The sequence below is a fragment of the Bacillus rossius genome, chromosome 1, assembly GCF_032445375.1.
Source record: "Bacillus rossius redtenbacheri isolate Brsri chromosome 1, Brsri_v3, whole genome shotgun sequence".
Lineage (NCBI taxonomy): Eukaryota > Metazoa > Arthropoda > Insecta > Phasmatodea > Bacillidae > Bacillus > Bacillus rossius.
Genome location: NC_086330.1, coordinates 156,143,172 through 156,166,725, shown reverse-complemented (window position 1 = coordinate 156,166,725; position 23,554 = coordinate 156,143,172). Strand labels below are relative to the sequence as shown.

The 23,554-nt window shown below is 34.7% G+C and overlaps 1 protein-coding gene across 1 annotated transcript in view; it reads left to right on the top strand.

The window, feature by feature from the left end:
• Nucleotides 1–15,971, top strand: part of LOC134546329 (ATP-dependent RNA helicase WM6) — a 65,545-nt gene extending 49,574 nt beyond the window's left edge. Inside the window, exons 9-11 of the mRNA XM_063389094.1 lie at nucleotides 8,662–8,779; nucleotides 8,964–9,011; nucleotides 14,930–15,971. Coding sequence (XP_063245164.1) covers nucleotides 8,662–8,779; nucleotides 8,964–8,977 — 132 coding nt within the window. The 3' untranslated portion in view covers nucleotides 8,978–9,011; nucleotides 14,930–15,971. The remainder of the gene's footprint in view (nucleotides 1–8,661; nucleotides 8,780–8,963; nucleotides 9,012–14,929) is intronic.
• Nucleotides 15,972–23,554: the final 7,583 nt, after the last annotated feature.

Here is a 23,554-nt window from a genome sequence, read left to right as displayed (position 1 = left end):
TGTTCGACAAAACACTGCTGTAAGCTGAAAGAAACCTTTCAGAATCAATATTTGAAGAAGGAAGCCAGGTGGCTTTAAAACACTTTTTAGCAAAACTTGGATGAGACAATTTTACATTGGCCAGAGCTTTGACAATGTCATATCCACCACTTTCGGTTACTTGTTTCTATAAGTTGTTTTGTAAGTCCCTGAAACCACCAACGAGTTCTTCTGTACTTGCCATTTGTATTTCCCTTACACGCCGTAGTTTTGACACTGTGTTCGGGTCTACTTCTTCTGACAAGATCCACTTTGGATCAAGAAATTTGATACTGTCAAAATTTCTCTTGCATGGATCAGCTGTCATCATAGAAGAAAGTTTGTCACGAGACAGTGCCACAGTTTTCTTGAGTGTCAGTTTTACAGAAGCACTAGTAGCTACACTCTTTTTCGAGAGAAGTTCAGCAGTACCATCAAAATAAATGCCCTGCAAAACATTTTCAAAACCTTCTTTCAAGTCATTTAGTATCCTGTATAATGTGTGGGCAGTTGGGTATGAATCACTTTCCAACATCTTGATTGAATCAACAAGGGTTTTACCATGGTCTTTCACAAAAGTAGCTAGGCAGTGAATTACATCAGTGTCTTTTGAAGACAGTGACACCAAATACTCCACACCTGCATTTTGTGTTGATTGTAAGTCTTCTGTCCTAACAAAATCAAGAATGTAATGAAAATGTTCAACCAAATAAAAAACACTCTTGAACCATGCATTCCACCTGGTAACAACAGGCAAAGGAAAGAGTGCACATGGTTTTCCATGCCTGTTTTCTGGGAAAGTGTGGAACAAGTGCTTTCGTTTTCTTGTGTTTATGAAAACGTGCTTGATGTTCGCAACAGCAGTGTTGAGTACTTTAAGTTCTTTTGCCCAAATGTTTCCAATAATGTTGAGTTTGTGTGCCCAACACTGAATGTGAATCAGACTGTCACCAATCACAACTTTAAAGGTATTTGCGCATTTGGTCATGTTTGGAGCAGAATCGGACACCAAACAATTAACATTTTCATACTGGACCTCATAAACTTTCAAAGACTCCAAAATTGCCCTGACACAATTTGTAGCATCTGCTGCTTTGAGGAAATGGACTCAACACACAAATAATTCTGGAGTATCATCTTCACTCAAAACACCTTCCTATGCTGTCTGTGGATTCATCACACGTCAATTTTTTTATCCTTTATTTTACGTTTTACCACTTCACATCTTGTATTCATTACTGCTCCAACATGTTTTTCTCGAAGTGTTCTGGCATGTGGTAGAACTCCAGCACCTTCAATGTATTTGTTCATCCATTCTCGAATGTTTGGATCATCAACCTTTTCCAAAGATATATTTGCTTTTATAAAAGATGTTGTGTCCGTGATAAATTCTGTAGTGTCTTTGTTACCTTTTACATCACGAAAAGATGATACTAGAGATACTTGTCTTTTGCTCGAAGTTCCAGGTTGTTTTTCTTCTACAAGATGCCAGTGTTTATCAGTACTGACGTGCTTTGTACACGAATCTCTTCTCTCCCAGCAAATGGTTACGTTACAATACCGACAAAAAAACGGGGTTTGATCACTCGCATAAAGCCCCTAGCTAGTAAATTCTAAAACTCGTTGCTTGGCAGTAATGTGTGGTTTTGGCATTTTCCTTACATAAAGTAAGACTATTTACTTTAATGCCAATCTTTTTATGAATATATATTTTTTGTATCGCGTTGATTCAACTTTCGTCGGTATTTGTAAACGTAAACAAGCAATCAATGATGCTGTGCCAGGGTGTCTACTGGTCACGGAAGTCACGGAAGTCATGGAAAAGTCATGGAATTTGGGGTAGGGTCACGGAAGTCACCGAAAAGTCACGAAGTTTGGAAAGAGGGCACCGATTTTTTTTTGTGGAGAACATAAATGTGATGTAACTCGCAAAAACCTCTGGAACACCTGTTTACTTGCCCTCCCTTCGATAGAGATAACGGCTGAAATATCCATCTTTCTCGCTATCTATCTCACTGCGCCGTCCGTAGTGTTTTTTCTTTGTCAAGTGCAAGCGAGGAGAAAAGAATACCGATCGATTACATGATGTAACAAACGTACGAGAACTATTGTGTACGTACTAGTACAATGGGACCATATATCTTACCAACAAGAGCAAACCCAAACATTAAGTGTAGGATAATAATCGTGTTTGTACCACGTGCGAGTATCGTGGGACGCCCAGGGCTGACAAGCACACTTCGAAAGCTGTTGCGTTGTTAATTATTTATTTAAGGAACAGATATATCGTTTCCGCCCTTTTTTTTATTCAGTGAGGATGTAAGGTTTTGTATGTAGGAATATGTTTTTTTTTTAAAATAATGACGCTGTAACTGCTAGACTGGTTCTCACTTTCACCTACGCTTCGATCAATGTTGGCAATATGTTATATGCTTTGCTCTCACATGAAACAACTGCGTTTGTTTGGATTATTCGCGGACGGTATTTTTTGGTGTCCTTGCAGTTATAGTTTATTATGTTTCAGCCAAACATAATTTATAATTAATAATATGCTGGCGTACAACAGTTTGGGGAGGTTAAGTTTATTTTTTTTTTGATTTCGTGGCCGCTACGTTTTATGACGCATTATTTACAATTAGTAAACGGCCGGCGTTTTTTGTAATGATATTTCTTTGTGAAAGAAGTAGAAATGGGCCCCATTCTCACTAATTAACAATCGGTAATTTATTTTTTATTAAAATTACAGTGAGTTGGTTAAGTGTGTATATTTTCATGTAGGCCAATCTGTTTTAACCGCCCACAAGGCTCAATAGTTGTAGATTGCCCCACGGTTCACTATGTTGACAGTTTTTTTTAATGAATGAAGTGTTTGTGTAACAGTTTTTTTACAAGATGCCGGGTAAGTGCCACTTCCAAGAGATGTGGTTGGAAGAAGAAGGATGGAGAACTTGGCTGAGAAAAGGCAAAGATAAATTTTTTGGTTTTTGTTCTCTTTGTAAAAAACAAATTGATGTGTCCCACTCTGGTGTGAATGCAATAAAAAGCCACGAGAAAGGCAAGAAGCATAGTGAATTTTCCAGTTGCCTGAAATCTGGAAAACAAAAAACTCTGTCTTCCTTCAGAGCTATACCCATGGATACTGACGGGCCTTCCATGAGTGTTCCTCAGGCTAATACACCCAGTCCATCTTTGCCAGAACCTAAGCCTAGCACGTCTGCTTCTAGCCAAGAACATACTGCTGAACCATCAAGGCTGTCAACTTTCCTAGTTAATGACAGTGTGACAAAAGCAGAGATTGTGTGGGCAACTCACTGTGTTTTCACACATGCTTCATCCCGCTCGGGAGAATTAGCAGTGAAGCTGTTTCCCATTATGTTCCCAGATAGCTCTCTAGCCTCTAAAATGAAAATGCATAAGGATAAAATTGCATACAGCATAACATATGGACTTGGACCCCATTTTGCGAAATGTGTGTCACATAGTGTTCAGAAAAGCCCATTTTATGCTTTGTCAATTGACGAAAGTTTAAACGATGTTTGCCAAAAGGGGCAAATGGACATTGTTGTAAAGTATTGGGATGCATAAAACAGTTGTGTTTGTACAAAATATCTGACATCTGCTTTCCTGGAGCATTCAAAAGCTGCAGATTTGCTCAATAATCTTATTGTATGCATTGGAGAAGCTGACCTGTCTCTAGGAGGCTTGGTGCAAATTGCAACTGATGGACCCAATGTTAATTTGAAACTGATTTCCGACCTGAAAAGTTACATGAGATGTACTCTTGATAGCGAAAAAGAAATCTTGGACTTAGGCACCTGTTCATTGCACATTGTAAATGGTGCATACAAAACAGCTCATGGAAAAGTTGGTTGGCAACTTAATGAGTTTCTTAGAGCACTTTACAGTCTTTTCAAGAACTACCCATCTCGTCGTGCAGTTTATCAACAGATCACTGGCTCCAGAATGTTCCCGAAAAAGTTCTGTGCCATACGATGGACTGAAAACTCATCTGTGATGAAAAGGTGCTCAGAAATTATTCCACATCTGAAGAAATACGTTACAGACAAAGAGATTGAAAAGAATCCTCCAAACTCCCAGAACTTTCATGTGGTAAAGAAGGCCTTGTTGGAAGACCCAGTACTAGAAGCTAAGCTACATTTCTCTGCCATGATATCTGAAGAGCTGGAAGAATTTTTGACATCTTTTCAGAGAAACGATCCCCTACTGCCTTTTCTTTATCAAGAAGTTTTCCAGTTGATGAAGAACATTGCGAGTAGAGTGTTTACAAAATCTGCAATGGAAAAGGTTGTTAGTGCATCCCAGTTAAAACATTTGAATGTCAAAAATGAGACTGACCTAAGAATGCCAGATTCTATTGAAATTGGTTTTGGAGCAACATTTTGCCTAAAGAAAGTAAAAGAACTACACTCTCTTAGATTTAAAGCAGATTGCAAACAGTTTTTGTTACAGTTGTTTTCCAAGCTTGAAGAGAAAAGCCCTTTAAGGAAGCGAATTGTGCTTGGGTCCACTTGCTTATCTCCTTCAGTGATTGTCAAAGATGTCAGAACCTCGAGGGCCAAGATTGCCATTGAAGAACTTATTTCTCTCAATCACCTGTCACCAGCAGATGGGGATGTTGTGTTAAGAGAATATGCTAAGTTTTGTGCACTTCCTGAAGTTCTGAAAGCAACAAAGTTCTTTAACTGGAAAAAGGATAGCCTAGATAAGTTTTTGTTTCAACTGCTAAGCTCGGCAATGGAGAATGCCCATAACCTGTTTGTTTCTTTCATTCAGCGTTTTTTGATTTGCTTTCATGGTAATGCAGCAGTTTAGAGAAGTTTTTCTTTCAATAAGGAGTTCTTAGTGGAAAATCTTCAAGAGAAATCTTTGGTTGCCCAAAGACTTGTTCATGACCATGTGTCTTCTCTTCCAGGTGGGTTTAAAAAGAAATGCTTTCTGAATGTAAGTTAGACTTAAATATTTCTTTATCAATAATTTTAAATCTCAAATTTTTTATGTTACAGGTGGAATTGAAACTTTTTCTCATACTATATCTAAACAGATGATTTTAAACTTCAGAAATGCTGCATCAAAAAGAAGAGATGACCTGATGAAGAAGAAGATTAAAGAGGATGAATCTGTGAATGCAAGGAAAAGAGCAGCACATGAAATTACGCTCTTAGAATTGAAAAAGAAAAAAGTGCTGGAAGAAAAGAAAGAAGAACTCTTAGAAATAGACAGGGATTTGAAAAAACTTAGGAACAAAATATGTTTATAAATGACAGACTATATTTCAAATACCTGTTAGTTTCGCCTATTTATTTATTTGTAAATTAAGTCATTATCGATTATTTGGATTTATTTTTCATTACCCTCCAAAGCTGCTTAAAGTAAAACTTTTTTAAGGTCAAGTTTAGCATTTTAAACTGCATGTGATCCCATTTATTTAACAATAAGCTTAACCGTTGATAAGTAAACTAGACCTATATTCAATATCCGTTTTAATTTAATACAATTTTTAGTAAAAAAAAGTCACCAAAAATGACAGAAAGTGGGCTCCAAAAGTCACTGATTTTTGGAAAGGAAGACCAGTAGACACCCTGTGTGCATACATGGTGTGTGCCTGTGCGAGCTGTGCGCGAAACTAAATCCAGTTGTTGGTTTTCTTAGCAGTCGACTTCCTATACGTGATTCGAGAGTATCGAAGGTGACAAGATGGCGCATGCGCAAGGAGATGTGATGTGTTTATATAATTAAGTCTTCAACCAAGGTGCTAATTATCTTTTAAAACTAAACACATGTTACGGCTAAATAATATTGTATTTTGATTAAGCTGAAAACGTTTCGCATACTGAAAATGTCTTATTTTGTACACAGAATATTCTTCGAAACTCAAAACCGTCATAACGCCTGCGCCATGCCTTCAGTGATACCGAAAGCATAACCTTTTAACTTTCAGTTGAAGGGAAATGTGAAGAATTCAAAATTATAGTTTTTAAGTGAGAATCTGATGGACGCGAAAAGGATTGAGCTAAATAAAAGTACAGTGAAAGTCCGTTGTAGCGAATACGGTCTATAATGTAAAGTCGCTATAATGATAATTGCCATCGGCACCGTCAGTTTTCCATATGCTGCGTAGGATAAAAATTTCGGAAATAACGAATGCAGCGTGGGCTCTTTTCGCTATAGCGATAGATTACACACCTGTAATTTTGCTCTAAAACAATGAGAAAACATCTACAATTTCCTTAATAAATTAGAAACAGCTTCGCACAATTCCACGCGTCCGGCAATGTAACATTTGATCCCCTAGTACTTTGTTTTTAAAAATTAAAAAATACTACGTTTTAAAGGTAAATATATAGATTTTCAGAATAAAGTACTTTCATTACTAAGTATAAAAGTTGAGATTTTATTCATGTACTTTATAACGAGATTCTACCGTACAAGAGAAAAGAGAATTAGCTCCTGAATCTGCTTCTAGCAACAAGAAAATTGCACTGACTGATAAGAAGTTTGACAAGCCAGTTCTTAAAAACCAGAATTCTTGTGCAAGTAGAGAAGAAAAATTGTTTCTGGCTTCGAATTTAAACAAATCTTTTTGTGCCTTTCTACTGTACGTCATGCCATATTTTGAGAAAGTAAATGTAATTCTTCAAGCAGTATCGCCACAGATACGTTTTTTAAGATAACTCTTAATGAATTTGCTGAGACATTGTAGTACATTTCATTAAACCTAGTGTATTGAAGGACAGTCTATTACTTGAGGTACAGTACCATTTATGTCATAATCAAAAAGATGATGGTGATTTAATGATAGGAAGTCACAACAAATTTAATAAATGTGCTCGAAAGCAAAGAGAAACATGTGTTCTACAGCTCAGTAAGGAAATATTTCATTATTGCATGTGATTACATGATTAATAAATTTCCTTTTAAGAGTGAAGTTTTAAAACATGTAGAAGTGGCACAATTGAAAATGCTCAATTATCTTCTGTGCATTACTTTGTGAAATTGTTCCCCATTATCTTGTCTGTGAAAAAAGAGGAAACTATTGATTTGGCAATAGATGAACTTTGTAAACAATTTACAAATGTGCAGATTGATGACATTATGACAGAATATCAAGGGTAATGCTTTCCATTTTAAGTATACCACACAGTAATGTGGAATGTGAATGTATCTTTAGCTTGGTAAAAAAAAAAAAAAGAATTTAGGTCATCTGTCAAGAGAAACACTCCAGTCACTCTTGTTCTCAAATGAAAGAGGTCTGGACCATGTTACCAACAAAACTTCAGCAGTGTTGTCCTGCAAGCAGCAAAGAAGGCCACTTCATCATTACAAATGAAACAGAACACTAACGATTAATTTTTTTTTTTCACATAAAATTCTTGAATCATTCATACATCAGTCCAACATTTTTTTCACATTTTGTTTATTGTTCTCAGTGTAAGTTTTTTGTGTAGTTGTTAACATTGTGGTGTTAATTTTTTTAAATATGAATACAGTAACACTAGAAAATATATTTTAAGAGTAGCTTTGCATAAGATGTTGTTGGGTCAAATATAAGGTTATGGGAAAGTCGAGAAATTGATATTGGTTACCAGTACTTAGTAATTGCCGCACATGATTTACGCCAAATTTTGTAGATTCTAAAAGTTTTACTGATGGGAGTTTCAAAAAGTATGGTATGTGTATGTGTAGATAGGCTGAACATGCTTATTTAATTTTTTTAAATACTAAAATTGTTTGTTTTTGCTTTGATAAATCTAACTTGCTTTAGTAAACTTTCCTTATGCTTTGTGATGAAGTACTAAATTTTTATTAATATTATTAATCTGTAAATGTCTGATCCTACTATGAATTGCTAATTATAAGTGTACTGTATGTATATTGTATGTATGCTTACGTATACTCGGCTTTGGCCGAGGACTACATATTTTTGTGTTACGAAAAAAATTTGGAACACAGTAGTTGAAACTATGTTTAATTAATAGTTCCAATCTATCAACCATGATGTTCACACACTAGTAGCTTAATTGCTGCATTTATCTATGCCACAATTGTTGGAATTTGCACCTTGAAAGCAACATAAACGTAAATAAGTGTGCCAGAATGTAGTGTAAAATCATGCAATATTGCAAAATGGGCACACAGCAGTCGTACATTATCTAGTTAAATCTATTTAGTGTAAATATGAGCTAATTTTGTCACTGTTTTACCAATTAGCCTTTTTATTTTTGTGGTTATCATGAATTTAATGTAAGGCTTATTTTGTGGTATTTGAAAATTACCAGTCTCTATTGATGTATAATTACTAGATTTGGGCCTACACAATATGATGGGCAACATTTTCCTTCTGTAATAATATGAATATTTTGAAATTTATTACCTCATTTAATGTTATGTTCCGTGTCCTGCGCGTAGTTTTTTTTCTTAAGATCTGAAACCCCTTATTTTGCCCAGCTTAGGTTTTTGAAAGTGTGATTGAAGGGAAATGTTTTTATCTAAGAATGTGTAGTAGTCGCAAACTAAATTATTTATTCTGCCTGCTTTGGTTTCTTTAGAGACAATTTTCACTTTGTAGTCTATGTTTATGAGTAGTACATGTGTGTGTTAATGCAGGACTTGTGATGTTGACAGGGTTTGGCCATCACATTTGTTAGTGATGAGGGAGATGCAAAGATCCTTAATGAAGTACAAGATAGGTTTGATGTGAACATCACGGAACTGCCAGAGGAGATTGATCTTTCATCATACAGTAAGTATTATCATTGTTGCTTGAGGTGTGGTGTTCATAAATATTTTGTGATGACAACATTCTCAGGAAAGTGTCCATGACTGCTAACATGTACTCTTGAACTTTCTCTCTGATTACAGTTGAGTTTTGTCAGATGCTAATGTTTACCATTGTCTTCCTCTTACTGGTGATTTCTTTGTTTCAGTTGAAGGGCGGTAAAATGATTGTTGCTGCCCGATTGGTATTCATTTTGGTAAGTATTCTTGATACTACAGTAAAACCCTGCTAAGACATTTTGCAAGGGAAGGGACTGGATGATAAAAACTTCTTAAAAGGGAAATAGTACAGATCAGTTGCTACATAAAAAAAAGACATACCTAGGTTATGCACTGTTATTTCAGCTTTCTGATTTTAAAATTTGGCCTTTTGTGGGGTTTACATTACCGCAAATATTAGCTGTAGGTTAAAACCCTTAATTTTTTTTTAAAGTTGTTATTATTATTATTATTGAATTACTTTACCATGAAAACCACACTCAGAGCTTGGTAAAAAAAAAAACACAGAAAATAGGTCATCTGTCAAGAGAAACACTTCAGTCAATCTCTGTTCTCAAATGTAAGAGGTCTGGACCATGTTATCAACAAAACTTTAGCAGTGTTTTCCTGCAAGCAGCAAAGAATGCAATTTCATCATCATTACAAATTAAGCAGAACAGTACAGATTAATTTTTTTTCACATAAAATTCTTGAATCATTCATTCATTAGTCAAACATTGTTTATAAAGGTAAGACTGCCTTCATGTTTGGTTTATTGTTCTCAGTGTAAGTTTTTTCTATAGTTGTTAACATTGTTCTAATTTTTTTAATATGATTACAGCAGCACTAGAAAATATATTTTAAGAGTAGTTTTGCATAAGATTTTGTTGGGTCGAATATAAGGTTATGGGAAAGTCGGGAAATTGATATTGGTTACCAGTACTTAGTAATTACCGCACATAATTTACGCCAAATTTTATAAGTTCTAAAAGTTTTACTGATGGGAGTTACAAAAAGTTGGCAGGTATGCTACTTAAATCTTTGGCAGTCATTGCAACTTACGGAAAAATAAAATAACTAAGCACAATCAGCATGCAAAATGTCAGTCGCTCCTTTAAGCAGTATCAGATCAACCAAGCTTGGAGCTTGAAGAAACCTGTGCATTGTGCAGGGTTGCCATGCTGCATTGCCAGTTTGGAATAAACCTCATACCATAATTTTTTAACTCGCATTTTACGAAAAATTGTGCACGCATAATTGTCGTACATTGTATACTAAAATCAAGTTTGAAAAGTAGGGGTGCAATGTTTATGCGAATAAAAAAAAAATTTGTTTGGTAAAGTTATTTTTAAAAACAAATCTCATTCATGGAAAGTGCATTTATTTAAAAAGTGAAGTGTGAAAGAGCACACCAAACAATTTTAATTAATAAGTCACGCAACAAAAACCTTTCGTCAACTTTAAATATAAAAACAAAATCTGTGATCGAACGCGTAACTATCGTAGTACACCGCGGGCCGTCAAATGTAGTTCACTCATCACTTGACAGATAGCGCGCGTTGCGTGCAACCGGCGAGATATCAATCTACGACTATGTGTGTGTGCTCTGTACAGGAAGCAACATAACTGAACATGAATTATGTCAACTAGCGCTGGCTACATTTTTATAAGCGGTACACCGTGGTGACGCAGACGAACAGATAAAGATTATAATGTTTAAAAAGTCTTTAAAAGAAAATGTACATATCAGACAACTTCGTATTTTCGTTAATTAAATAAGTGGTAATAATCGAATAAATATTAGATTTTGGCTTTAAAAGACATTGTTTTATACGGAAAAAATACCCATACAAAGCACTCGGAATCTGGGACTAAAAACATCATGCAATGTTTATGCGAGAGGTTCTTTTATCCAAATTTTGATGCCCTAAAATATAGGTGTGACGATTATGCGATAAAAGAGGGTATATAAGTCAGGTCAAAAACGGAAAAAAATAGCAAGACGAGTAAACTAAAATGTTTATCAATACATCCACCATATAAAAATTTTACCACGCTGATCAATAAACAATGAAACTGGATTAGCTTATATTGCTGTACCAGTTGCGTAATGTGTTGTGCAATCAGGTCATCGAATGGCTAGTTGTTTATTGTTGTGTATTTGTCAGACATGCTTCGAATGAGGGAAATGGTGTACAGATGAAACAGTCTCACAAAGGATACGAGTGCAAGCAGATGATTGGTCGAAAAATATATTGTAACAGCATGCTGCAGAGGTTTTGACGGTTATGTTTGTTATTTTGAAACAATTGTCTAAAGGTTTTACTGCAAATAACGTTTGAGCATTATAATCAAATTTATTACATTATTTTATTGCTGAAATGAACGTTATATGCGGGAAGCATCTATAAATTCAAACGTTTTGAATGGGAAAAATTAACATAGGGATATATGGAAGTATTCAAGGGAATAATTATTTAAATGTTATAAATGGGAAAACGTGTAGTGGGTGAACGCCTTAAGCGAGTTTTACTGTATTTATTGCTGCTTTGATACAGTGAAACCTAATACTTATATTCTCTCTATTTCGGTTTTTTGGGAATTTAAATGCTAAACTTTTTCTAAACTTTAAATACCCATGAAAATTCAGTGGAACTCAACTATATTTTTAATACTGTTGTGTGTGTGTGTGTGTTAGATTTATACCACATGGGTACTAACCATTTAAATTTCTTGAAATAATTTTTCTTCACTCCAACACCAATCAATAAATAGTCTGTCAAGGTAGCTACCTGACAGGAAAAATTTGAAACCATTGAAATAGGTATGAATTGTTTTGGTGCTGGGAAATCCATAAGAAACAGTGAATTTACCTAATTCATAGTGAATAATGTCTCTTTGTCTAGGAAGTTAAAAACAGCTTATTTGAAAAACCACACTGTTCCTACAAATTGTGTGTGTACCCATTTTTGAGTGCTGTTTACAGTATATTTGAAGAAACTACACGCTACCACTATAAATTGTCACTTTTGGTCGCTGATGTGTACTTCCTGGCCAGATAAAACTGCAAGAAGTCTCTTTATGTGTTTTACTTTCCTCCAGTTTTCATGGGCTGTAAACTGCAGATGCAACCAGGGCCAGTTCTAGACATTTTTGTAGCGTAAGCAAACAATATTCCAGTGTCTCTTCTGCTGGGGGTCTGGAATACTTCCCTGGTCGAGAGGGTAGGCATGGTTGCTACAGGACTAGAAAACCGGGAAATGTCAGGGAAATTAAAATGGTCAGGGAATTCCGGGAAAATTCTACGAATTCTGGAAATTTTAAAGTTGCTTATAATTCAAACAAAGCTTTGTTTTGATGCGCTCGTACCACTACCGAACGACTCCGCTAAAAGGCTGCTGCTTAAGGCACACGGCAACTGCAACTTTTTTTTTTTTTTACTTGGTCTACGATTGTCCGTTGCAATAGGCTGTTACAACCACCCGCCATAACTTCTGGCCAATCCAGGCACTCGTTTGTTCACTAGCGAACCCGGCCTTCATTTGTTCGTGTTTTGATCCTTTTTAATTTGCCCTTGAGACTTTGTGTTTTGTTCCGTTCCATGCAGTGAACTACAGAACTGGCATGGCGTCGTTTATCTTTTGAAGGCTATTTTCACGTGGAATAAGATGAGTACGAAGCTTATTACGTGAATTTAAAGGCGTTGTTTCAAGTGAAGTTAGTTTTTGATGCGATCATAAGAAAATAAAGTGCATTTTGATAAAGAAGCAATACCAATTCTCATTTTGAAAACTACCAAGCTGATACGAAAACACGTGGCTTTTGTGTGCAGTTATGTTTTTGCATTTTTTCTAACTATTTTTTTAATTACTTTTTTTTCAACCGTTATAATCCGTGAGTTTTGTTGCGTGACACTTACATTGTGTATAAAAAATATGCATAACTGAATACCATGTTTTTCCCCATAATCGTTAGTTAACATTGTAAGAATATTGCATGTTGTAATGCTGCTATTGTAATTATCTAAGTAGGCCCGTTATATTGCTAGGTGTGAATTTGTAATAGTTTTTGTATTTGTGTAGTAATATTTTTTTAAGAATTCATAAACAATAATTTTTTAACCTAACCTGAAAATATTAATATGTACTTTTTTTTTTAGCTTAGAGATGTCGAAGAAAACTATTTTTAAGGAGAATTGGCTCAAGTAGTCATAGTATCAGCATATCAAACCCTCTGCTAAAAACATAAATTCTGCGTACTGCACTTTGTGCTACAAAAGTATTCAACTCAGCAATATGGGCCGAAGAGCTCTCACCAGCCATGTCGAAGGAAAAAAAACATTCGCACATTCTGCCGTCAAAATAACAATAAAAAAACCTTATTTTACCTCATGTTGAATTTTTTATATTACACTTAATCATATGCACGTTAATATTTATGGTATGTACTTCATAAGAAAGTCAGGGAATTTTTCTCTTAAATTTCTGGAAAACAGGGAAAAATCAGGGAATTCTAAGATTCTATTTCTGTAGCAACCATGGCTAGGGAAATTTTGAAAATTAAGACTTCAGAAACAGAGTTTTAGGTAGAATCTTGTTTTTATATATTTCAAGGGACCAAAACAAAACTATGTAAATAGAGGGCAATTTAAAGAAAATTATTGTCTCGCTATAATAGAAACAATAAGCAAATATACAACACATTAAGTAAATTGTCAGATGGTTAAGTTTTTATATATTAACTAGATTTTTATCTCACATAGCGAAAACAATAAAGCCAGTCTTGAAATTCTTCAGAGTTGTTTGAAGTTGAATATGAAATTTTCTGTCATTGATTAAGAGATGTGAATGTTGAAGCTTTTCGAAAATGTCCACTTTTTATGGTGAGATTTTGTTGCACAATTTATTTTTGGACTTTTTGTATGATTGGATGTTTACATTGAATTAATTTCATATTTTTATAGCATAGGAATTAATGCTATTAAACGAAAATTACTACTTTCAGAACAATTGTTTACGTTTAGGAATGCAAAAAGTTAAAAAGGTATCAGTTGCAGTCTTTTAAAATTGAGTGCTGCCAACTTCCTTTCTGAAATATATGTAATGTGGTAAAACGAGCATCGCCAAACATGCACGAAGATACCATATATACAGGAATTTGGTATGTTTCTTTAAAACTTATTTTAATAAGGGCACAGTAATCCACTGTTTATTGAAACTACATTTTTATGCATAATGGATTCAATTTTAAAGGGGTAATATCAAATTAACTTAATTTTCACTTTTGCATCACCAAAGTTTTGGTGCATGGCTGTATGTATGGTTTACTGTGGCATATGGCACAAAAAAGTGTAGGTGGTTTACAATGGCTTTAAGCTGCCATGACCACACGTTCATGTAGTAACATATAAATATACTTCACTGAATTAAATAAATTTTTTTATGTATTTATAAATAGAATATAGTAAGAATTTTAATGAAAGGCCTAATTTCACTCTATTAACATTAGTTTGGTCATGAATGTTTCTTGTGATTCACGGGAACAAATATGTGCTAATCAAGATCTTATCATTTAAATTATATTTAGGTAAAATAAATTAAATTAATTAGAAAATTTTAATTTTTTTAAAATAAATCCTATTGTGTGGGAAATCCCTGACTACTTTAAATCTCTTTTCTGTGTGAAACTCACATTTTATGGAGGATCCTCTTCCTGTGGAAAAATACCCTTTCTGTGGTCAAGTCCCATTCAGGTGTGCAGATTGGCTGGACAGTTCTTTGATGTCATAACTCCAACAGTTTCGTAGAGAGAAAAAAAATAATTTTGTGAATTCTTTGTGAAATTTGTGTGGTATGGTACAGTAAAATTATATGAATCCCTATGTGTGTTATTTTTTGTTTTTAGTTTCAATTGTTATTTTAATTTATTTTTTTTCATTCAGAGCCTTTAGAAGTGTGGGGGTGGGTAATATTTAACTACTATTAGTTATAAAACCAGTTTTATAACTGGTTTGGTTATCAACTTATGGAGTATCTTATTATTCTTGCATCAATGAAAATACCATTCATGTACCCTAGGCTTAGTGATAAATGTATGTCATATAAAAGTATGTCAAATTTATTTACTTTGTTTGCAGATACCTGTCTGCAATAACTGCATGCAGGCCGGTGATACACGTTCCACTGTTTCGAGTTCAAAGCTTCTACACTTAATAGACTTTTTGCGAGTGATCTGTTGTAATCTCTTGCATCAACAATGTTGTAAATGCTGTCGTACTGGGTAGTATTTTAAATGTGACTTCACTCTGCAATTATGAAGTGTTTTTTACACTGTCTTTATAGTGTTGTGTGTTTTTATAAAAAAAAATTCATTAAATGAATGTTCTTGTAATGTAAAAAATATTTTATTTCTTTTTTTTTTTTAATTTAATTTTATGAAATGTAAAGGAGCCTGGAAATGTCATAAAATGTGGACTAAAAAGAAATGTGTAGAAATTATACTGCTTAAATTATATTCTTTTGAATGAAGGCCAAAGTAAAAAAAATTCAGCTGATAGTCATGCTTGGTACAGTTAGTTTTCTGTAACACAATTGTAAGACTCCAAAATGACAGCCTCTTTAATGAATATTAATTTATAAAAACTTATTCGATGTGTTTGTATTCAAGAAGATTGGCAATAGAAATTGATTTCCTGGTCACCATTCTAACATTTAGAACTATTAATGATTCATGAAATTATGTAATGTCGAATTATACGTAGCATTGAAATAACGATCAGCTTGAGAAATATAGTATGTGTTATAGTTATGTCCACAGATATGCAATGTAGCATGACATCAAGCATAAAACAATTTGTAAAATACATTGAATTATCTAAACAAAACACGAGCCAAAGGGACACATGATCTCTTTTTTTATGTAGCATTTAAAATTGTTTAGTGTACTAACAAAGTTATTACATTCAAACAAATTAAATATATATCATTGTACCTATTCAGTCCTTCCAAAACAAAAATCTAGACACTAATTTGTAAATGATTGCAGGCTAGTTAAAATCAGTGATCATATAGAGAGAGTACGTTATCCGTTCAGTATCCTCTGGACTTGAGCAAGATAGAGTGCATAAAATTGTAGAAACAAAGTATGGATTAAATTCTATAGAAATACTTTCATTAAAATGTGCTTTAAACTGTAGAGAAGAGAAGAATTTTGTGTGCTAACCTAGCATGTATCATTTTATCCTTTATTACATGGTATGTACCGTAAGTTAACACTAAATACCTGTACATCTGTATCGATAACTTTGAGAAAATTGAACCCAAATTTGTAATTATATAAAAGGATATTGAAGTCTGACGCTGCCAAACTAGTGCTTGCGAAGTCAGCTGAGATATCTTCAGTCGTGTTGCAGACCAATTCTCTCTCCTTACGTATTAGGCCAGGCACCTCTTGGATAACTTGGTGCCTCAAATAAAAGTTTAGAGATGTAAACAACCCATGACAATGTGAGCACCAACAACCTGTTTGTACTCTACTGGTGTCGATTTTAGTTGTTTAGTTGGATTGTCTTGCATGTGACGTCTGTTACTTTGATCTGAGATTCTGTTGTAAAAGTCATCTGGAACATAATGCTCAAAATAATTGAGGGGCGTAAAAAATTCCGTTGCCAACTTCCCATTCTTGGTCCCCTAGCAAAGAGATGTATCCATCAAAATACTCACAATTTTTCCAAAGCATGTTCTTTGCTACTTGGCCGATATTCTGTTCTTGGTTGACCTAAAAATAAAATAAAATAAAACTTTTGGTAAAATCTACCATTGCAGAAAAAATACTAGGCCTAGGCTACAGTCTAAAAAGTAAAAGTAGAGAATACAAAATGGCACAGTAACTAAACGCTGAAACCTTATTCATGTTTTATTCATAACTACAATAAATTCTTTTCTAAACATTTTTCCGACAAATTTCTATAGTTCACTTTCATCCATAACAGGCTACCATTTTGTGATTACAGAATATGGAAGATTATTGGTTTTTTACGTTCCTGCCAGTACTACAATAGTTACACGTACACTTCATCAATAGCAAGAGTAAATTTTGCTGCACAAAGCTGCCCCAGGCAACTTACAACAGTAAACATAAACATTGTGCAAAAGTGGTGTGATGTCACTTCCTGTTAAGAGAAACAGGGTGAACTGCAGATTTGTGCAGACGTCTGGTTTCATGCTGCTTGTGCAAGTTGGGGCATGTAAGAGAAATGAACCCATACTTTATCAATGACAATCACCACTCTGGCTCACATTTGGCAAAATTTGGAAAACTATTTTTACTCCACTACTGACCTAACATTAACATAACAAACTGGATAATTATATATCAAGAAACACATTTACTTACAGGTAGTTCATAAGATTCTCTTTATGATTCTGTTCCAGAGTCAGTGTCGCAAAATTAACTCAGTGTTCGTCTCTCAGGCACATCGGATACATACAGTCAAGCCTCATTAATACGAATCCACTTAGTACGAAATTCCCGTTTATGCGAATACTTTCACAGTCCCAGAAAATAAAGTATGCTTTCCTATGTTATTCAGTACTTTTAATACGAAATACGGTTAATATGAATTACGAAGTTGTTTTGATCCCTCAAGTAGCTATTAATGTGTATAAGAAAACGGTTAATACGAATTTCACAGCCGAAGTCCAAAGTAAATCAGGTCTTCATAACCGTCATGTAAACAAACGTGTCTACAAAGATAGATGTATGTATCCTACAGCGCAAAATGGTCGAAAAACAAGGTGAAAAGTTCAACTCTAGTGGCGATGTTAGTAACTAAACTAGAAAAGATGCCATGTTGTAAACGGAAAACGAAAAGGAAAGTACTCTATACCTTATTAATATTAGTCGTCGGAAGTGTACATACGTAGAAGTTTAAACAATCTATGGAAAAAAGTTATGATATTTTCCATTGTTCACGCACGTGTGTCTTAACCTTAATTTTGATTGTTGTTTTGTAATATGACTGCGAAACGTAAACGCAACGACCTTACATTGCAAGTTAAAGTTAAAATTATTGAAGAAGTAGACAATGGAGAGAGAACTTAAAACTGAAATTGCGAGAGAATTTAACATCCCGCAATCGTCGTTGTTGACAATACTAAAAAATCGTGAAAAGATTTAATTGGCTTTTGCGAGTTTGTGCAAATTATCATTAAGAAAAAGAATGCGAGGCCCAAAACATAAGAAATGGAAGCTACCTTGTTCCAGTGGTTTGAAGAAATGTGTGCAGCAAACTTGTCTATTTCTGGACTTATGATTCAGAAGGCAGACTACCTAGCATTGAGGTTAGGAATTTGAGACTTCAAGTTCAGCAATGGTTGGCTACAACGGTTTAAGGATCGCAACAATCTTATTGGCAAAACTGTGTGGGGAGTCGGCAGCAGTAGATACGACCAAAGTTAAAGATTGGATCCAGACTGCTCAACCAATACTTGATCAGTACTGGCCCTTGATAAGCTTTGTAATGTGGTAAACAATGCCTATAAGAAAAAAATAGTGCAAACCAGATTTGATGCTTTTTTAAACCAAATGTTTGAATAGAAAATGTGTCATGAATGCAAGTTTATGGAAGTTTGTATTATGATTTATTCTGTGAGTGTTGCATTGTGTTTGTTTTCTTCAGTGTTTACAAATTGTTACGCATGTAGTGAAGCCAGCTTATACTACCAACAGTCTATAATTTTCTTTATGGTTGTAAATACAGTAGAACCCTGTTATAATGAATCTGAAGGGAGTAGTTTATATGTTCACTATAGAGGGGAAACTTTATATCTGGGAAAACTTTTATATTGGCAATACATCCTCAAAAGCAAAATCTTAACTACACACAGGCGTAAGCCAAGAAAAGAACGAATGAAAATACTCAAAGCAACAGTTTTATGAGCAAATGCAGATATTATTTGTAATGCACAAACATGTACAAACTTTTGTTTGAAATTTCATATGTACTTAAATATAAATGGAATAAGTACATGTATATACTCTATGTATGTGTATTTCTGAATTAGTTGCATTTACAAATCAAAAATTAATTGTAAGTGTTCACGTTTATTGTCTAACATGTTCATCATTCTTTTTTTTAAAAAAGTCACCTATTTTCTTCTGTTTGGCAGTTTTCAATGACTGTGAAAACAGAAACTGCTCCAAATTGAAAATACTTTTCCACACATGATCTGGAACATCACTAGCTGCCTCTATATAACTTTGGACAATCCCCAAACTGTCCAGAGCATTTGCACTTGTTGGTCGTGGTGTTTCTTGCTCTTCTTCATCCTCTTCTTCTGCTTCACTTTGGTTCTTCTGTCCATCACACAGCTCTTCAACAGTCTGCTCGTCACATGGCAAAAGATTATCATCAACTGCCACATAAGCCTGGAAGCTGCAAGCAAAATTCAAGTTTTCTTGCAATCTATTCCATGCAACAGTATGATCACCATCTTCTCCATCAGCATCATCATCATCCTCATTGTCACCATCAGGTTCACTTACAGACGAAGAAACTATGTGAAAGCCAGCCTTCCTAAAACAATTAGCAATTGTTGCTTGTTCAATGGAATTCCAGCTAGCGACTATGTAGTGCATTGCATCAAGTATTGACAGTTTGTACAGAGAGGGGCCAGGTTTCATCTTTAGAATTACTTTGCATACAAGCCTTTTGCGATATCGTTGCTTCAACACTTTAATGATCCCCTGGTCCATTGGTTGAAGAACTGATGTTGAGTTTGCTGGAAGAAACTGAACTGTAACATTTCGCAATCCAGGAACTGATGCTGGGTGGGCAGGGCAGTGGTCTATGAACAACAAGATTTTTCTATTCTTGCACCCCATTTTCGCATCGAGAGATCGCAAGTACTGTTCAAAAATAGCACATGTCATCCAGGCAGTCTTGTTACTTTCATACTTGCATGGCAAGGCTCCCGTATTTTTGAAGCACCTTGGACTCTTTGGTTTACCAATGACCAGGAGTGGCAACTTCTCAGAACCATGCATGTTGACTCCAGCCAAAACAGTTAATCGCTCTTTGCTCCTTTTCCCGCCATGGCTGGTTTCTCCTCTAAAAGCAAAAGTCTTGTCTGGGAGTAGATTGTAAAACAAGCCAAATTCATCGACATTAAAAATGTCTTTCTGCTCTTAGTCTGAAAGTAGGCCTGGTAGTAACTTTTTCCACACATCAACCTCTTCCTGTCTTACACTTCCTGCCTCGCCACTTATTGTTTTGTACACAATATTGAACCTGTTTTTAAAGCGATCAAGCCAGCCATTAGAAGGACGAAAGTCAATGTTGAGTCTCAGTGCGATTTGTTGCGCTTTTTCCCGTATAATGCAACCATTCAAAGGTATATTTAACGCTCTTTGTTGTTTGAACCATTCTATTAATGGTTCTTCGACATCGGCGTATTTTCCTTTTTTCAGGCGTTTGATACTATGTGACGTATTCGCAGCTTGAGAAAGAAGATTGTTCCGCTTCTTTAATATTGAACTCAATGTTGATGTTGCAATTCCCAGTTCCTTTGATATTATCACGTGCGGGACAGCAGGGTTGGAGTCTACCTTTTCAATGATATCCAGTTTATCTCGCACAGATAATGCCTTACGTTTTTTACCGCGTTTTTCATCCATTTTAATGTACTTATTACTTATTGAAGCACATTTGCAGCTTAATAACACAAAATTATTGTTACCGACAAAAGTAAATAAACGAAAAATAACGAGTCTGGCGCATCAAAGATCACTACGTATCATTTAGAATTGCAGTTGCTAAACCTGGAACGAAATTTTCTCACTTTCTATGGAAAAATTCACAGAGTTCTATCTAGTGGTAGTCTTACGAACCTTACTCGATCAAAATGTCCGAAACGTGAACGATAAAATGAGACGTAAAAATATTGAATTGGCTGCTATAATGTACATACGTATTTGTGTGGCGGTAATTTATGTTTAATTTTGATAACATATTAAATCTACACGCGTTCGCCCATTCTTTAACTATGCAGGGAAAACTATTTTTTTTTTTATTTTCACCCAACTGATCACAATTTTTGGCTACATGTAGCCTACCGAGACCACTCGAATACGACTTGTTTATATTATGAACAGTGGACAATCGAGTAGCGTATTGCGGAGAAAAACTTCAATGTGATACAGAATAGACGTTTTGTGAAAAAAAAATTGTAATTATATGAAAATATTTGAGATAAATGTGCATTATGTCAGCAAAATTTGTTCGTGGTACACGGGAAAACGTACCAACATTGACAAAAGTTGTGCGCTATATCCAATAAATTAATACATAACCTCACATCATTTTGCCGGGACTGAGACGGAAATTCACAATAAACGGGAATTCATTATAGGCGGGTTCACTATAAACGGGTTCTACTGTATAGGCATTTAAAGATCACTCAATTTTTTTGTCATGATATCCCAATAGTTTGGTTAATACAAACCCTCGTTATTGCAAAGTGCTAAAATTATGGTCCCTTCAGGTTTGTAATAATGAGGTTTGACTGTAATTTGGATCAGCATCATCATTCATATCAATATCACTATCATCTAGTGCCTGAAGGAGGTCATTCACAAAATCTTCATATACTACAACACACACACAAATATTTTTTTTTAGTTGAAAATGTATTTTGAGGTTATATTTTTTATAAACCAAAGCAGACCCGAGTGCCCAGGCAGCTGGACATAAACTTAACACGCAATGATTATAAACATAAATACAAAGAAATGGACATTCTCATATTCAGGATGTAGAGAAAATATTCAAGATTAGAGGCCAATAAGCACATTTTTTACAGCGGCTAAATAATCTATTTTTACAATTTTTACTGCGGTTGCGTGAAGTTTGTGTGCCACTAGTAGACGCCATATTTGAAATGTCAGTGTAGCCAACTAAAAACTCTACACAACACGATGTGAAAAATTCCTAGCTGAAACGAAGTGTTCAGTAAACTGGACAACTGGTCATTGCTTCTTTATCTTGCTCGGAAATACTAGCAAACATAAGTAAAAATTGTCCAGCCTGCTGTACACGACCTGGGCTGAGGAGGTTGTTAGAAGAGAATAAGTTGGTATGTAATTATAGTACGAAATGTTTTACATTGCATTTAAAGTACCTACCTATTATTTTGGAATGAACGAGTCTAATGGGAGTCAAAAATATGAATTGAATTGTTAACATCGTTCATTTTCTGTGAGGAACATGTGATGTGCACTAAAGTAGCTGACACTTTGACTTTTTCAGTCTTTCCAGGAAATCCTTTAATTACAGCCATAGTACTATATTCTTTCTTTGGTATGGCTGGTGTTTCATGTGTCCAAGTTCATTCCTGGATCCTGAAGGCATGATCCTTTTGGTTTTATTCTGTTACATGATGCTGTTTTAGTTCAGTATTTTGGAGGATCATGCACATGAAAGATATTGTAAAATAAGAAAGAATAATATTTGTTAAAAAAAAACCTTTTTATTCGACTTACGGTTGTAATTGATTATTATATGACAGTTTGTTTTATGTACAGGATCTTCTGACTTACTGAATTAAACTGGTAAGCATTATGTACCACAGGATCATGGCATCAGGATCTTTTGATTTACTGAATTAAAAAGGCAAGTATTCATCTACCACAGGATCAAGGATAAACTTCAGTATATGAAACTGAAGAATTAGCATATATTTTAATTATCCGTAGTTGGCTACAGTTGTACTGAATAAACAGAGATACACTATCGCGGGTAAACAATGAATGGTGGCGGCAGTGTGAAAATAGGTGTTTAATGTAAGCTTTAAACTGTTATTTTTGATGAACTAGTATGAATTAAAACATGGTTTAAGGGGACATTTAGGGGCACATCTAGTACTCAAAACACATTTTCTGATTTTTATTTACTTTTCGTTCTACGAAGTCCGATGCTGGTATAGCAATGTAAGCTATAAACTATTATTTTTCACAAACTAGTAGGAATTTAAAAAACCATCCCTTCAGAGTAAATTTATGTACTGTCTAGTGTGTGAAAACCATTTCTTCCGATATTTTTCTTTCCGTTCTCAGAAGCTGCGATGTCGGATAACTATCCAACAAAATATTGGCAGGAATAATCGGTAGCTCACTGAGAAAATCAAAGCACGTTTTCCTCTACAAAAGAAAGTTATAAAAATTACAAAAACAGTTTCTGCCAGCTTGTGAACTGCTTTCTTTGGCGGAATTGAGTTCTAGCACCAGCCAGGATATTTTGTAATTTTTTAATTTTATATTTTTCATTTTGATTCACTGATCTTGATTTAGAAAAAACATGCTTTGGTTTTCTCTGTGTGCTCCTGATTATTCTTGCCAGTATTTTGTTTGTTTTCTCCGTGTGCTTCTGATTATTTCTATAAATATTTTGTTGGTTTCTCCAAGTGTATCTGGTCATTCACGGCGGCGCTTCTGTTGGGTTTCTTCGTGTGCTCCTGGTCATTCTTGGCGAGACTTCTGCTGATGTTATCCAAGTGCTTCTGGTTATTTATGATATATATCTATCTCTGCATGAAGAGGTTTTACCTAATGAGACATGCAATTTTATTCAGACTTGTTTAATTAGTTAATTTCTGTTATTAAATCAGCACTTGCAATATTTTTATCAGGTGGAATTCAAACAGAAAATGTTCATCACTCGGTCAAATAATATGCCTAAGATGGCTGAGAATCACTATCATGCACG